The sequence below is a fragment of the Medicago sativa genome, chromosome 4 (genome assembly GCF_051527215.1).
Source record: "Medicago sativa cultivar Bolivia chromosome 4, Bolivia_mono, whole genome shotgun sequence".
NCBI classification, from domain to species: Eukaryota; Viridiplantae; Streptophyta; class Magnoliopsida; order Fabales; family Fabaceae; genus Medicago; species Medicago sativa.
The window spans coordinates 63,095,772-63,111,263 of record NC_140752.1 but is presented as its reverse complement, the minus strand read 5'-3'; the positions used below and the strand labels follow the sequence as shown (position 1 = coordinate 63,111,263).

At 32.1% G+C, this 15,492-nt stretch overlaps 3 protein-coding genes across 6 annotated transcripts; 2 read left to right on the top strand and 1 right to left on the bottom strand.

Moving 5' to 3' along the window:
* Positions 1 to 1,003: 1,003 nt before the first annotated feature.
* Positions 1,004 to 3,461, top strand: LOC146930569 (TOX high mobility group box protein, putative (DUF1635)). 2 transcript variants are annotated; one of them, XM_085702056.1, is made up of 2 exons: positions 1,004 to 1,126; positions 2,417 to 3,461. In XM_085702056.1, exons 1-2 carry the CDS (start codon positions 1,091 to 1,093, stop codon positions 3,206 to 3,208), a joined length of 828 nt encoding a protein of 275 aa, XP_085558182.1. In that variant the 5' UTR covers positions 1,004 to 1,090; the 3' UTR covers positions 3,209 to 3,461. The 2 variants fall into 2 exon arrangements, with proteins under 2 accessions (XP_085558182.1, XP_085558181.1); XM_085702055.1 differs by lacking the exon at positions 1,004 to 1,126 and adding an exon at positions 2,133 to 2,309.
* A 1,987-nt stretch (positions 3,462 to 5,448) lies between these two features.
* LOC146930568 (large ribosomal subunit protein uL23y-like) lies at positions 5,449 to 7,844 on the bottom strand. Its single transcript, XM_085702054.1, has 4 exons — positions 7,804 to 7,844; positions 7,650 to 7,701; positions 6,219 to 6,582; positions 5,449 to 5,735 (listed from the first exon to the last, which is right to left on the bottom strand). Exons 2-4 carry the CDS (start codon positions 7,660 to 7,662, stop codon positions 5,651 to 5,653), a joined length of 462 nt encoding a protein of 153 aa, XP_085558180.1. The 5' UTR covers positions 7,663 to 7,701; positions 7,804 to 7,844; the 3' UTR covers positions 5,449 to 5,650.
* A 903-nt stretch (positions 7,845 to 8,747) lies between these two features.
* Positions 8,748 to 14,704, top strand: LOC146930567 (UDP-galactose/UDP-glucose transporter 5-like). Of its 3 annotated transcripts, none has more exons than XM_085702051.1 (11): positions 8,748 to 9,031; positions 10,459 to 10,572; positions 10,912 to 11,004; positions 11,234 to 11,299; positions 12,184 to 12,282; positions 12,454 to 12,533; positions 12,864 to 12,976; positions 13,182 to 13,270; positions 13,380 to 13,466; positions 13,744 to 13,812; positions 14,262 to 14,704. In XM_085702051.1, the coding sequence occupies exons 1-11, from the start codon at positions 8,891 to 8,893 to the stop codon at positions 14,379 to 14,381; spliced, it is 1,071 nt and encodes a 356-aa protein (XP_085558177.1). In that variant the 5' UTR covers positions 8,748 to 8,890; the 3' UTR covers positions 14,382 to 14,704. The 3 variants fall into 3 exon arrangements, with proteins under 3 accessions (XP_085558177.1, XP_085558178.1, XP_085558179.1); XM_085702053.1 differs by lacking the exon at positions 8,748 to 9,031 and adding an exon at positions 10,011 to 10,141; XM_085702052.1 differs by lacking the exon at positions 10,912 to 11,004 and having other exon boundaries at positions 8,776 to 9,031.
* Positions 14,705 to 15,492: the final 788 nt, after the last annotated feature.

Below are 15,492 nucleotides of genomic sequence, written 5' to 3'. Positions count from 1 at the left end.
CAAACCCCATATATATATATATATATATATATATATATATATATAATATTAACTAGATGATATTACACAAACCATATGTATAAATTAAATCCTTAATGGATTTGAAGTTGCCCAAAATATTACTCCTATTTGAAAAATCAATGATGGCTCCAAATAGCCAAAACCAAAATGATCTTTCAAGTACTGCATCCCAGCGAACATGCTACTATTTCCCTACCTAATACTGTTTCACAATCATAAACAGGTTGAACTTTGTCTTTACTAAAGGTATTTATGTTGAGTAATTGACATTTAATATCAAAGCGCGTAAACACTTAACAAGGATTAAACAATTTTTTTTTTTAAACAAGAGTTATTTTCATTTTAATGTGACGGTGAGAGGGAATATATATACTAGGAAAGTTTTGATTTCATATGAAAAACATTTGTTATTAGAGTTCAACCACTTAAGTTGATCTCAGTTATCTGGATAATCAACCTCTATCGTCTGCACTCACATAAGATGTTTTTGGTTTAAAACAAAAATAAACACAATGATTATCATAAAGTTTGGTTGGATATGTACCTTTTATTCAATCATTGAATGTTATATCACATTTTTATATTAGTTTAGATTATAATAAATTTAAAAATTAAACAAATTTTACCTATAGAATACCGATACACAACCAAACTTCAAGATATTTACAAATTTATTAAAAAAAAAAAAAGCTTTGATTTCAAAAATGACATATACTAGGAAAGTTTTCATTGACCATAAAAACATAAACAATATAAGGGACAAAGTTCCTTAAAAAGTGGGAGGATTTCAGGGATTTTCTAATACTAGAATTTGGAAACTTCAATTTTTTCTCCAAGGAATAATATCTCAGCATTCATTTTGATGATAGTGATGATTTGGTTCCAAGGTGGAATCCTTAACTTGCTATTTACCACTTTTTCCCACCCCTTTTTTACCATTATTTTTATTTTTATTTTGTCTTATTTAACAACACGTGCATTGTTTCATCTTATAAATAAGAGGGTATTTCTTTCTAGCCAATACTTTGCATTTCAATCTTCACTCTTTCTCTCTCAAACAGAACAAAGTATGGAGGAGCTTGATTCAGTTTTCATTTACCAAGAGGTATGTTTGTTTCATATTTTATTATTTTATTTTAACATATAGTTCTCATCTCAATACTCTTTTTTTCCCTCTCATTCGATCACTATTCTTCTGCTTTTTTTGGTTGAATGATTTTTCCATTTGTCACTCTGTTTCATTATTAGTATTCTTTCCGTGCATTATGATGTTGGATTGTTAATCACTAAATGATTCACCATTTTTTTTTCCTACTATTCATTTATTTGACTTGCTCGTTCTTTTAAAATGGATTGTGGCTAAAGGGATCAAAGTATTAATCCGATATAAAGTTTTTGTTGTTTTTTTTTTTTAATCTCAGTAAATTGGGTGGATGTTGTAATTTTTTGTGCATCAACATTGTTTTTTTAACGACAAATACTAATATACTTTGCATCAACATTTTTTATTGAGAGAGTTGTTCATATTTAGTATCCGACAATGCCTCAATCATTTTGTCAAAAAAAAAAAAAAAAAAGACAATGCCTATGGAACCAATCAAAATAAATAAATCATATTTTTCATGCATCATTGTTGCTAAATAAATCATATTTTGAATCATCTGATCCCAATCAAACGGTCCTAGATCAGTCCTGCAGTCTCTCATAGTACATAAACCTGATTCGTGTTTGGTTAAACCTTTCGCAATAGTGAAATGTTGTGGAGAGAGTCCGAATATTTTCTCTGCATTAATTTCCATCACCCATTGACCCTCCTTCCTTATTAATTGTGGACAGTAATTGATTATTAATTATTGCATTAATTTTAGTAAAGTTAATGGACATTTTCCTTTTCAAAGAAGGAAGGTTTTTATCATGGATCCATTTCCCCCCCAATAAGTTTACTCTCATTTACAAAAATACCCATAGTCTCTCTTTTTCTAAAACAATTGGCATCTATATCTTATCTTGCTACAAAAAAATATTTCAATTAAACACACAGTAATTTTTTTATACGGTGTAAGATTTGGTTGAATTTTTTTTTATGCCAACGGGAGTGTTTGACAATCCAATCAACAAAGACAAAATGAACCATGCCTAAACATTTTTACAAGCCATATATGAAAACATAAACCGCAGTCATCACAACTCATCCGAATATTTCCTGATTCCACAGCCATCGATGTTTTGACTGAATAAACGCATTAGATTCCGATTGCATACGACCCAAATCCCTCGATTTCCATCACGTAACAAACATGATTAGTTTCATTTATGAACTATTTCCTTGACTTTAAATTATCATAATTTTTCTCCCTTCAAAACCAACTCAAATTTTCCTTGTTTGATTTTGCAGAGGGAACATGAACTAAGACAAAAACTCATAGACACAACACTTGAACTTGAAGCAATGAAAAACATGAGGACAGAACTCTTCAATCTACTCAAAACAGCATACCAAGAAAGAGATGAAGCTAAAAATCAGCTGCAAAAACTAAAGAACAACCTTAGTCCAATCCATTTCCAAGACAAGTTCATTGCCGGATTCCTACAAGAAAATCCTCTAATGTTTCACCCTTCAAACCCAAATCCAAGCATTACAGAATCTAGCAGTCTCTCACACGGTTCACCACCGGTCGATTCATTCTTCGAAACTGTTTCTTCACCTGAGTTTTCAAACACCAACATGGCCTATCTCAATCATCATCAAAATCAACACTTCAATTATTTGAGGATACCTAGTGAAAAACCAGTTTCTGATCATGGAACTGTTGCTATAGATTCTATTGCTAAAGAAAAAGTTTTGCCTCAAAAGGGTAAACTTTTACAAGCTGTGATTGATGCTGGTCCTTTGCTTCAAACTATTCTACTTGCTGGACCACTTCCTACTTGGAGTAATCCACCTCCTTTGAATGATATTCAAGTTCCACCTTTGAACATCAAAGTGTATGATAATGATGCTGCTATAATAATCGACCCGGTTTCTTTTCCGGCTATGCCGAAGTTTTCTTCTAATGTTACCTCAACTTGTTCAGCTTCTTCAATGCTTAACTTTGCCGGTAATCATGTTCCTTATGGTTCAAGGCACAATTCTTGGAAGTATAGTTCTGATTCTAGTTCTAGTTCTAAGCGGCAAAGGTATCAATGATTTTGATTATTTTTTCTCCTTTTTTAATTGGAGTTATTGCAATTGGTGTAAATGGAATGGATTGGCATATACTCCTTTTGGTTATTATGGTTAAAAATGTTGGAATACTTCCTTGATCTTGCAAGTTTTTTTCTTTTCTTTTTTAAATTTATGTCGCTAAATCTAATTTTCATCTCTTCGATGAAAATTCAACTTTGATTATTCGTGATTATTTTAACAGTAGGAATTGAATTTTATACCTCGAATTTTACAGCACTTATACACCCTATACTTGAGGTGGATACAATTTGTTGTTTGGTTCAAACTGGTAGTAATTTATATTTAATTTTGTGTTAAAAATTTTATGTTTACACTTTTGTATGCAATGAGAATCTAAATTTTTAAACATTATAGTTTGTACCGAAGACAAGACAAGGCAAGTTGTCAACTAATACAATGGAGCATCCTTAATATTATCTCCAACCGTGTATAGAAATTTGTTTTTTGCTAGCATAGTTGTTTTCATATAAGATTAAGTGTGAATCAAGACTCGGCTTAATGTTTATTGAAATGTTTTCTGATACTGCAGAAGGTAATGATAATCAGAAACTGAAAATACAAGAATTTTGTATAATAATTATTGTAGTGTGGGTTTTCTTCTTTATATCTCTCTACCACCGCGCATTTCTGCGTCTGTTTTTCGTAATTTACCGTGCAATCGCTACAAGAAACCGTGTTCAAAGGCAAATTCCAGACGTGTCAAATTTTCAAAGACGACTTGCAGATCTGTCGAATTTGTATCCTAGCAATTCTTCTCGACATGTTCGAAGCAGTGGATTGGAGTACTCTATGGTACAAGCACTTCCCATGTCTCAGTTTAAGAAAAATGAGGTTGAACAAAAACTAAGTGATGTGGACTGTGCTATTTGTCTAGGAGAGTTTGAAGAAGGGGAATGGGTAAAACATCTTCCAATTTGTACACATAGTTTTCATGTTTCGTGCATTGACAAATGGTTTCAATCTCATTCAAATTGTCCCCTCTGTAGATGTTGTGTTATCCAAGATCATTTGTCAACCTCTGAAGACATTTTCTACTCACTTTGAAAATTTCTTGTAATTAGATAACAACAATAGGTCTGCAGTTTTTTCTGTATAAACATACACCATGAGAGTAGAAATTTGCAGATCAAGCATTAGTTAAAAGTTAAGTACTATGTAACATAGGTTCTGCTTATATTCATTACTTTGTTGGTTTTTTGAGACGTGGCCATGGGGTTTGGATCCTCTCCGGTCACATGAGAGAGTCACATGAGAGTCCAGTGAAATCATGTCCATTAAAAATTAACGCATTTGAGAATACTAAATGTTGATAAATGTTGAAAATAAGAGAGAAGATAATTAATGGTCTATTTCCACTGCAGAAAACAGGAGATTTCCACTGCAGGAAATCCATTCCCCTAAAAGAACTCTATTTCTGCATTGCGAGTTTTTCTAGCAAAGGCTTTGAAATGTATGTTTCATATATTTGCAAAGAAAGTATGAAATCTAAATATTTTGTATCAAGAAATCTAATTATTATCGCCATGAGGTTTTCAGCTGTCCGAATGCATGACAAACAGACTGTTTGCATCCACAAGGAGAAAGCATTACGATCATAGCTCATTGAAATGTGGTTTTTTGGTTGCACAGTTTTGAAACTAGCAACTAAACACAATCGAGTGCCTCAACAGAGAGGGGTATAAATGGAGCCCAATAATTAATTTCTATACATTTTTTTGTATAATATCATCAGTGTAGAATTATTCTTTTAAACAAACATCCAGAGTTAAATTAAAGAGAAAAAGATGAAAAGAATCACTAAATACAATGAATCATTTTTTGTCAAAAAAGAAAAAATACAATAAATCATTCTAACACATTCACAAAGTAATTGAAGAATTTAAACAACGAAAAATAATCACATTCTACAAATCATTCTTATTCAGAAAGCAAATGCGGTCTTCAGCACAAGTCAAGATTGTTCATGGTGGATTAACGAGAAAGCTCAATCACTCTTTCTTACAAGTCAAGATTTGTCATGTTTAATGCGAGACATCAAATTTACCACAAGGCCAAAACATATATACTAGACTACATGTTTACAGCACTTGAAAACTTCATTGACAAATCATGTAATGGTTTAAACAGAACCTCAGTTGCCTCGTCAAGCTAACATTCTATGAGTTGCGTAAATAAATACTAAGAATTGGAAAAATAAGGAGTACTCAATTCAATCGTCAACTTAAGTAATACTTGAGTCAAAATTGAAACACAAGGTCTGATAAGTGTCAACAATTGAAACAAAATATAGAAAACAACATAACACAAAATATAGAACTTAACCCTTTTCCAAAAGTTTCCTTCAATAACTACCATAGAACTGGCTAACATCTAAATAGAACCCAGGTAAATCCAGGTACTGACTTAGATGATCCCAATCTTGTTTGCTACATCCAATGCATCGTAATCAGGTGTCAACCTAACATAGGCCTTCTTGGTACCATCGGGCCTGCAACAGATTAAAAAGTCGAGTTTAGAAATTGTCTGAAATCACCACGCTGAACTATAATAATTAAATTGTACAGATAGCATAACTATGCAATCTCCCTGATCATTAATTCCAGATTCCAACCCTGATAGCATTGCACTGAACTGTTGGTATTAATGCCTAAACACATATTCAACTAGAAAACAGAACCATTGTTGGTATTAATGCCTAAACACATATTCAACTAGAAAACAGAAAACCATTGTTGGTATTAATGCCTAAACACGTATTCAACTAGAAAACAAAAAACCGCCAAAACCCAAAAATGGTTCGGTATGTCTGCAAAATATACTACTGGACTACAAATTATCTCAAATGTCAGGTACCACCCTAACAAAACATGCGAAGGGTAGTGCAGTATGAATTTGACAATTAGACTACAACTGTTATTAGCATTTATCAGATTATTAATTTGCCTTGAACAGTAACTGCATAAATGCTCACCTGATCAAGGTGTTAACCTTCTTCGCCTGGATGTCATACATTTTCTTCACTGCATCCTTAATCTTTTTCTTATCAGCACGCAAGTCAACAATGAAAACCAAAGTGTTGTTATCCTCAATTTTCTTCATTGCGGACTCAGTGGTGAGTGGGAACTTCAAAATCTGATAGTGGTCAAGCTTGTTTCTTGGTGTGGCACTGATGCGAGGATATTTGGGGTTCCTATCCCTTGTTTGTGTCTTTGGGCGATGGAAAGTTACAGTTGTTCTAATCTTCTTTGCCTTCTTCTTAATAGCAGTGCCTGACTTGACTGCCTTGGCAGCTTTCAATGCCTGTGCCTTTGGATCGGTCTTCTTAGAAACATCACCTGCGCAAAAACATTGCATAAGTCACAAGAAGAAAAAAAAAAAAAAAAAAGTTCTAACTATTTTTTTGTGTAATATAATAATCTTCCTAATTCCATGCATTATTTGATTAAAATATACTGAACCAAAGCCTATGGATAATCAGTATTAATCATATGAGAGATTAAGCAATAATTCTGTAAGTTAAATAGAAAGCTTATTTAAAAACAGCTTATAATATAACATTAAGGGCCTGTTTGGATTGGCTTATTTGAGATTATCTACTAGCATACGTTGTGTGAGATTGTTTGGGAGATCTTATGAAAACAGCTGATGACAATTTTCACAGATTTTTTTTTAGCTTGTTTTCATACGTTCTCGAATATAGCTTATAAAAACAGCTTATAGCAGAAATGACAATTTTCACAAACTTTTTTTTAGCTTGTTTTCACAAGTTTTTCGATATAGCTTATAAAAACAGCTCATAGCATATAGAAAAACTATTTAACTATAATTTATCTTTTCCTATAAAAATAGCTTATGTAAGCTTATGAATAAGTGTGTACTATAAGCTGCAAATAAGTTGCTTAACCAAACAGGATGTAAGGGTAGTTTTGGATTTACAAATTTGAGCTTATGGAAACATCTTTTGACATGTCCATACACTAATTTCACCTTAATTTTATAAGTTCTTCAGGATAGCTTATGAAAACAACTTATAGCTTTAATGAAAACAATTTTTTTTGTATCTTTTGTTATAAAAATAGCTAATAAGCGATTCTAGCATAAGCACTCAATTAAGCTATTTATCTGAGTAAAACCTAACCTTTTTTTGCTCATCATAACTCAGGACAGTCCTAAACAGTCGCTTACAAACTCCTTAAAATCAAATCATACATGAAAATGGAATGACTTACACAATTATACAATTAACATATGAACATTTTTCTTTCGATTAATTACATATTGATTAAGTTCAATCTAAATTATACAAAAACATTTTTTACTAACAAAAATGAATGGTTGAAAATTGAAATAGCACATAAGCTTAAATCAGTGGAAAATAATGAGATCAGAAAATTGAAGTTACCTTTAGGAGCCATTTTTTGCAGATGGAAAAGAAACTCTACCTGATAAAAACCCTAATTCATGAAAAAAATATAAAATTAAAAATCTGAAATTGTTGAAGAAATGAATGAAACAAAGGAATTACGAGGAGAGTAGAAGAGGCACTGTGCACAAACCTTCGCGGTGGATGCAGAGGAAGAAACGGGTTCTAGGGTTTACTGGTTTCGGAGTGTGAAGGAATATATATGAGCCATTTTCGAAATGGGCCTAGAATCCGTTTCAAGTCTTGTAGGAGTATCAGCTGGAAACGTTTCTGTTTTTCACACCCTCATTTTCTCCCATACTACCACATTTTTTAATCTACCTTTACCTTCTTATTTTACACAAAAAAATATTTCTTCACTTTTTTTAGTGTGATGGTACGGGTCTAAAAGGCGGAGCCAGTCATGGTCGGAAAAAAATGGTATAGGTTGTTTACGTAATCATCATTGAAGTAAAATTGGTTAAAATTTCTTAAATATAATGTGACAATTTGAGTTAGTAGAAAGTAAATCAAGCAACCAAAATTAATTCTCTCATCATAGATATTCTTAGACTTTGCAAAAAACTATCTCGTCAGATAAGTATCATCAATATCAACACATTTACACAAGCTAACAAAGAAAAAAGAATCATTCTGAATTTTCCAAATCATCTGCATCATTGAGAGTTACATGAGAATAAGATCTTTCATTTCCTTGTTATCTTGGAAGGAGCAAGGGAGGCAAACACATAAAAGAAGGATACCAATTTGTTAGGCATGACAAGGGTTACACCCAATCAAGGATACTTGCTTGTTTACAACAACACTTCATTTTTATTTTAGCTAAACGAAATGGTAAACACCATCGAAACTCACACACATTGTAAGGTATCAGATTAAAATTCGGATAAGGGCGTTCAACCTAACAATTTTGACATTGTCAATTGAGTTAGACTTTATGGACTTACTTATCCTTGATTTGGATACACATACATAATTGGAAATAAAAAATAATTAAGTAATAATAACTTCATTTTAATTAATTAAATGAAATATATTTTTATAAAAAATATACTTTAGACATCATTTTAATTTTAATTAATGTCAATGTCAACTTGAAACAAAAAAACGTTGGTACTATTGGTGTCTCCTGAGTAGAGTCAGTGGTGACGTGTCAGACCAATTTGAGTATTTGTCGCATGAAATGGTAAGAATGAGAAACCTTTGATCCGACGTCGTTTATGGTTATGGCGGAAACGACAACCTCGTCTTCCTTTTCTTCTTCTTTAGACGACTCGAATGTTACGCGCAACAAGTTATGGAAAGTTGCATTTGCTGTTACAGGAATCATGCTCACCCTTGTCACCTATGGCGTCTTGCAGGTAACCTTTACATTACACATCAAACCTTCTCAAACAAACATTTGTGTTTTCTTCCTGTCATTTTTATATTCTAGAACTAGAACACATAATTGCTATTATTTGAATCATGCAAACTCTACTTGAAAGAAACGTTAATGAGATGCTAGTAATACTCTTGTTTAGTAATTAGCTGTGTAATGCACGTAACATGGTTTAACGATTTAAAGAATGTCAGCCACTTCACTTATTTAGCACTGAGACTTTAGATGGAAGGTGTGTCTGGTGTCCAAACATGTCAGTGTTGGATATCAACACTTTCTTAAATTACTCCCTCTATTTCAAATTAGGTGTTCCTTTTGAGTTTTACGTTATGATTACTAGTGTTATTTTTAATGGTACAATGTGTTTCATTTACTAAATTTGGTTATTAAATATAGTTAGTGGAGTAGTTAGATGATTGAACTACAATAAATAAGGATATGTTAATGGAAAATAATAATAATAATAATAAATGTTCTATCGGTATTATAAAAGGGACAAATAATTTGAAACAAAGAAAAATAGTCAAGAGACACCTAATTTGAAACGGAGTGAGTATTATCTATGTCTACATGTCAGTGTCATGTTTGGCTTTTATGTCTTGTGTCTGTGCTTCAAAGCCATCAACATTACCTGACTTCAATTCTCTTCAATATTAAGTATCGTGTATTGTTGTTATTAGAGAAAGAAGAAGAAAATAGGAAGAGCAATAATAGGTTACTTGGATCCACTGGTGGAAGAGTATGATCCACTGGTGGAAGTCCACTGGTGGAAGTTGATAGTACAATTGTACTACACTCTTTTACAATTGTACTACACTCTTTTCTCTATAAATACTCCTTGTAACTTCATTTCCAAGTAATGAGAATTGATACTTTTTCCATTCTTTGAGTTTCATAACAGTTGTCAGAATCACGATCAGAATCGTGAAAACCCATGATTTTGAGATTTCACTCAAACCTATTAAACCGTATCGTGAATATAGTCCTTAGTTGAGTGAAATCCCTGAAATGATGAAATTGCATGAAAACGTGAAATTGTGCAATCCCATACGATTCTAACGATCTTGACTTTGAGTCATTTATGTTTAAGGTTTGAAACTGAGTCTTTTATGTTTAAGATTATAACTTGGATGTTTTATGTTTGTTTAAGATTTGAAACTTTGAGTAGTTTATATATAATATATATTATTATTTTTGTTTTGGTTGGTTGCAATTTTATGTTTTGCGATCTTGCTATCTCCTTTCGATCCTACATAATTAATTGAGTATAATCCTTCAGTCTTGGTTGCGATCTTATGTTTTACGATCTTACTATTCTCTTTTGATCTGATGCAAGATCTTGATTCTGATAACCTTTAGACCTACAGTTGTCCAGTGAGTTATATAGATAGTTGTTTTTTGTTTCAGGAAAAGATCATGAGAGTCCCATATGGGGTGAACAAGGACTACTTTAAATATTCTCTCTTTCTTGTTTTCTGCAATCGTATTACTACCTCAGCAGTTTCTGCAGCTGCTTTACTGGTAAGTAAGTACCATCTTTACAAGTTACATGAAAAAATATATTGGGGTTTCCTATGTAGCATCAACATTTTAGATTGAAGGCATGTTCGACATACGTTGGTGTCGGACATTGGCACGACACTAACAAACGTGATTACATTCAATAATTCAATTTTCTCAAATTATTACCGGTATGGTCTCAACGTATCATTATCAGTGCCTGTGTTAGTGCTTTATAGGCGGTTTCCTTACAATTTTATAGAGTTTGAAATTGCTTGCAACTATTCATTTTTTCTGTCTGCATTGTGTTTGCTTAGTCAGAATTTTCCTCAAATTTATCATCTTCAGTCTTTCTTATAGGCAAGCGATAAAGCATTGGTTCCTGTTGCTCCCATTTATAAGTATTGCCTTGTTTCAGTATCAAACATACTAACCACAACTTGTCAATATGAGGTAAGCTATATGCTTTCTTTGTTCCAATATGTTAATGCAGTGTTATAAATCGTGGATTGTGAAAAATAGCGATTTGTTCAAATTATGCTGCACGATAGCGCTATAGAGCCGCCGCTATTTGACAACATTGTGTTTATGTTCTTTAGGATGTTCTATCATTAACAGATGTAAGCTAATGCTTGTGCTTTCTTTTTAGTTTTTTGCTTAACTAACATATATCGTATTGCAGGCCCTCAAATATGTCAGTTTCCCTGTTCAAACTCTTGCGAAATGTGCCAAAATGATACCTGTTATGGTAGGTCAAACTTCAATATTGTGCCAGATTATAATCTCTTTTTGTTTTAATAGTTGTGATTGCTAGTTGTTTGTTATGTTAATTACATTGATTGCTGTGATATTCTAGTATTTAATTATCTGTACCTTATTTTTCATTTTCTTTTCTATTGCTATTTCTATTGATGAAGAGTGGCACCAATTGCTTTGCGTTGTTCATTTTTGCTTGAACATAGGATTGCTTCATGTTCTCTCTTTCTCTGTCTTCAGAATTTCGTGTGATTGCAATCACTAGTGACACCCTTCCTCTGCGGAAGGGAATAAGTCTATGAAGAGGGAGAAATGTTAATTACATTTTTGAATTTTCTGTTTTGACCTCACAATCTTCCATTGAGTCAATTACAATTTGGTTTGCCTTCTTTGCAGCCTCCAACACCTTTGTTGTGTTGGGTTTGAAGGGGTGGATTTAGTCCTACATTGCTTAGAGATACGGCCTGTGTAGTGTTTATAAAGTATGGGCAGCCTTCACCTTACAAGCCGGTTTTGTAAGGATGACTTAGGCCCAATATAAAATCTACGAAATAAGTTAGGTGATTATGGTTTATGAACATACTATATGCATTTGGAAGTTTCTCAAGGATTTGTTTACTTGTGAGTCAAGATGATTATGAATGCAAAAGAGTGTGCTATATGTAAAACAAGATGCAAATTCTATTCATAATTTTAAGTTTCAATGTTATTCAGTGACTTACTTTTTCAGCCACGGCACTTCAATCATGTCTACAATCTTTATGTGTATGATATATACCTTCTGTGCTTTGATGTGGCAGCTTAACATTGGTCGATATCTTGTATGATTCTTTCTTGCACAGTGAATCTTAATACTCGCCTCTTCATATTATTTAGATATGGAGTGCTCTGATAATGCAAAAGAAATATCAAGGAGCTGATTATTTGTTGGCATTCTCAGTAACCCTTGGCTGCTCAATATTCATCTTATATCCGGTAATATTTGTCTTCGACCCTAGTTATTTTATTCTTCTTTTTCATCAATCGTTTTGTTTGTGATTGTTTTTCTACTCTTGATTGACGATGTTGCTGAATATCACAAAATACATGATAATCTTGCAGCTTTCTGTAATAAGCTGATATAATTCTTTTGTGTTGTCATTGTAGGCAGGAACTGACATAAGTCCGTATGGTAGAGGAAGGGAAAATACTATTTGGGGAATTCTCCTAATGATTGGCTATCTTGGGTATCACTACAAAACTCAATCCCTTTTTTGTTGATAAGTAATTTTACTTATATCTGAATAAAATGTCCAAAAATTATAGCTACCTACACAAGGTTTTTAATATGTTCTCATTGTTAAGAATAAAGTGTGTTGCTTGACATAACATTTCAATATTTTCCTGCATATAATTTTTCTTTTTCCTACTTTAAACTCCACAAGTTTATTATTATCAACTGGTATTATTAGTTTTACGCCTTTGCCAGTTGCTAGAATCTAATTTGTCATAGAAAACAATTCATGTGGTAGTCTTTTCTTGAATGTGAATATGATCCCAAGTTTTTTGTGCAATAGGTTTGATGGCTTTACAAGCACATTTCAAGATAAGTTGTTTAAAGGCTATGACATGGAAATACATAATCAAATATTCTATACTTCTTTGTGTTCTTGTATGCTTAGCCTGACCGGTAAGTTTCAAATCCGGAATTTTATGTTCAGCTTTATTTTCTTGTATCATCTAAACAGTGTACATTTCTCTTTTCCGCAATGAGAATTCTCTTGTTCGTGGCAAATATTTCTGATTTCTCGACGTTTTTCTCTCGCATATTTTGTTTCTTTTCCAGCTTCGTTGTTGGAATCTCATTCTTTTCACATCTGATACTTTTCATTCAGGCCTTATTGTACAAGGACATTTAATACCAGCTATAGAGTTTATTTATCGCCATAATGATTGTTTCTTTGACGTATTATTGCTTTCAACCGTAAGCAAACTTTCCCTTCGGTTTTAATCGAGTTCTGAAACCTATACCACTTTGGCCCCTTGTTTTTATAAAGGAAGAATTGAAGTTTGCTATAAACTGATTTCCACAGGTTGCAACAGCTAGTCAATTTTTTATTTCCTACACAATTCGCAATTTTGGTGCTCTAACATTTGCTACTATAATGACAACTAGACAGGTATATCTGTTTGAATCTTTTGAACACTCTCTCTAATACTCACTCTCTTATTGGTTTTAATCATTGTGGGTCTACACTTTGAAAATTGAACCCCAACAAAATGGTGGGACATACATTTGATTTCATCCAATAAATGAGTGAGTGCTAGAGAGAGTGTTAAAAAGTGAGTGTTGCTAGCATTCCTCATATCTGTTTTGCATAGAAATGTCAAATTTCACACCATCCTTTCAATTCTTATTTGAACAGTTTTTATCATATTTCATTCTTATTATTGCAGTTGGTGAGCATTATTTTATCATGTGTATGGTTTGCACATCCTCTTAGCTCAGAACAGTGGATTGGAGCTGTAAGACTTCTTTTTAACTTTCCTAAACATACAATATCATATAATCATAATGAATTAAGTTGCATTAAACTTGATATGTTTTGCCAAATTGCTAGCTTATAACATATAAGTAGAGCTGTTTTGTAACAGTCTTCTCATACGGTGTTTTTTCACTAGCTTATAGGGTTTTTTTGAGATTCTACTTCAAGTAGCGTTTGAAGTTTTCTTCTCTCAATTTTACCCTCGGTAACTTAGTTGAAAAATTTATATATTAACTAAACATATTTTTATGTCATTTTATATTTATCAATTAGTTTGACTGCTAATTTTACAACTATCAGTAAATTTATCCAGCACTTGTTACTTTTTACCAAATAGAAGCACACATACTATGTATGATGTGACCAAATATTTACTTTTGATTTTAAATGAATTTTATGATAAACCTACTAACACAAGTAAATTACCAGGTAGTTGTCTTTGGCACCATTTATGCAAAAAGCTTCTTAAGAAAAACACCTCAAAGGACAACCTCCCCCGAAGAAACTGTACAAAATGGAAATTCAAATAATTTGAGGGAGAATCCGTGATGGATTTGCTGACCTAACGCCTGGTACTACTGCAGTAATTGCCGCAGCTTCGGTTTTAAGTTCGAAGCTGCACATTCAATATCTCAGGTTGTGGATAATGCATTATAGGCATGTGGTTTGACATAAATCCAGACAACCTCCAACTTGGTAACACAATCACAACAATGGAGGACTGGAGGACTTTGTAGGATGTTAACACTTCATTTTTTTTCTTCAAAAGGGAGATCAATTATAGACTAATCAAAGCAAAAGAAAAGTTTATAGATTGAAATATATGTACTAGTATTAGCTTAAGCAAGGTTGTTTCTTGGTTTAGTATTCTATTTTGTCTTAGTAGTTCAAAAGCAAATTTTAACTAACTTTATCCTATTAAGTGATATTAACTCTAAAATATTTGTCAAAAAATTTAGAATTAAAGATTTCGATAACATTTCTTTCAATTTCATGAAACAATTTGTAATAAAATACAATTATCTTTATGATTACATGATCTACTAATCAATTTTTTTAAAGTGTTAAATAATTGTGTTGATATTTGAGACCAGAAGACTTATTACTCTCTTCAATGGAATGGGATGTGACCTGAGAGTTTAACCAAAGAGAAAACATTGCATGGAACATAAAAACTAATTAGCATTCCTTAAAATAAAAACTAATTAGCAATATTTGTAATGTCTTCAACGTTTCCAAGAATCTTTGTTGGTATAAATGTTTCTTTTTGAACTTGAATGTGATATTTTAGGGTTTGTTTTCTTTCTTTCTTTTTTTCCTAAGAGGAGGGTTCGTTTTTTTTGAGAATGTATTTTGTATTTATTTATTATTTTTATTTTTAATTAAAAAATTCTCATTTACCTATTTTGCTTCCTATTACCGTTAAATAATTGCAAAGAAAAAGTGACTTTTTTTTTTTACAAAAAAGAAGTGACATTTAAAAACATGAAACGTGGTTGTGTTGTTATTTGATGTAAAGGTGTTTTGTCAATTTAAAACTACTTTACCCGGTCAAAAAAGTTTAAATTTTACACCACATCCAATTGTCAATTCAATAATGAAAACAATAATAAAAAAAAATAATATTTGCATTTTCTTTAAATGATCATTTAAATTTCTT

What these genes read in the sequence shown, in the direction of transcription:
- LOC146930569 (XM_085702056.1), top strand. Translation starts at nt 1,091, where the DNA reads ATGGAGGAGCTTGATTCAGTTTTCATTTACCAAGAG. An exon ending in CAGTTTTCATTTACCAAGAG is followed by an intron (nt 1,127 to 2,416) that starts GTATGTTTGTTT and finishes TTGATTTTGCAG; the next exon opens with AGGGAACATGAACTAAGACA.
- LOC146930568 (XM_085702054.1), bottom strand. An exon ending in AAGGTTAACACCTTGATCAG is followed by an intron (nt 5,736 to 6,218) that starts GTGAGCATTTAT and finishes AATCTGTTGCAG; the next exon opens with GCCCGATGGTACCAAGAAGG.
- LOC146930567 (XM_085702051.1), top strand. Translation starts at nt 8,891, where the DNA reads ATGGTTATGGCGGAAACGACAACCTCGTCTTCCTTTTCTTCTTCTTTA. An exon ending in CTAATGATTGGCTATCTTGG is followed by an intron (nt 12,534 to 12,863) that starts GTATCACTACAA and finishes TTTGTGCAATAG; the next exon opens with GTTTGATGGCTTTACAAGCA. An exon ending in CAGAACAGTGGATTGGAGCT is followed by an intron (nt 13,813 to 14,261) that starts GTAAGACTTCTT and finishes GTAAATTACCAG; the next exon opens with GTAGTTGTCTTTGGCACCAT.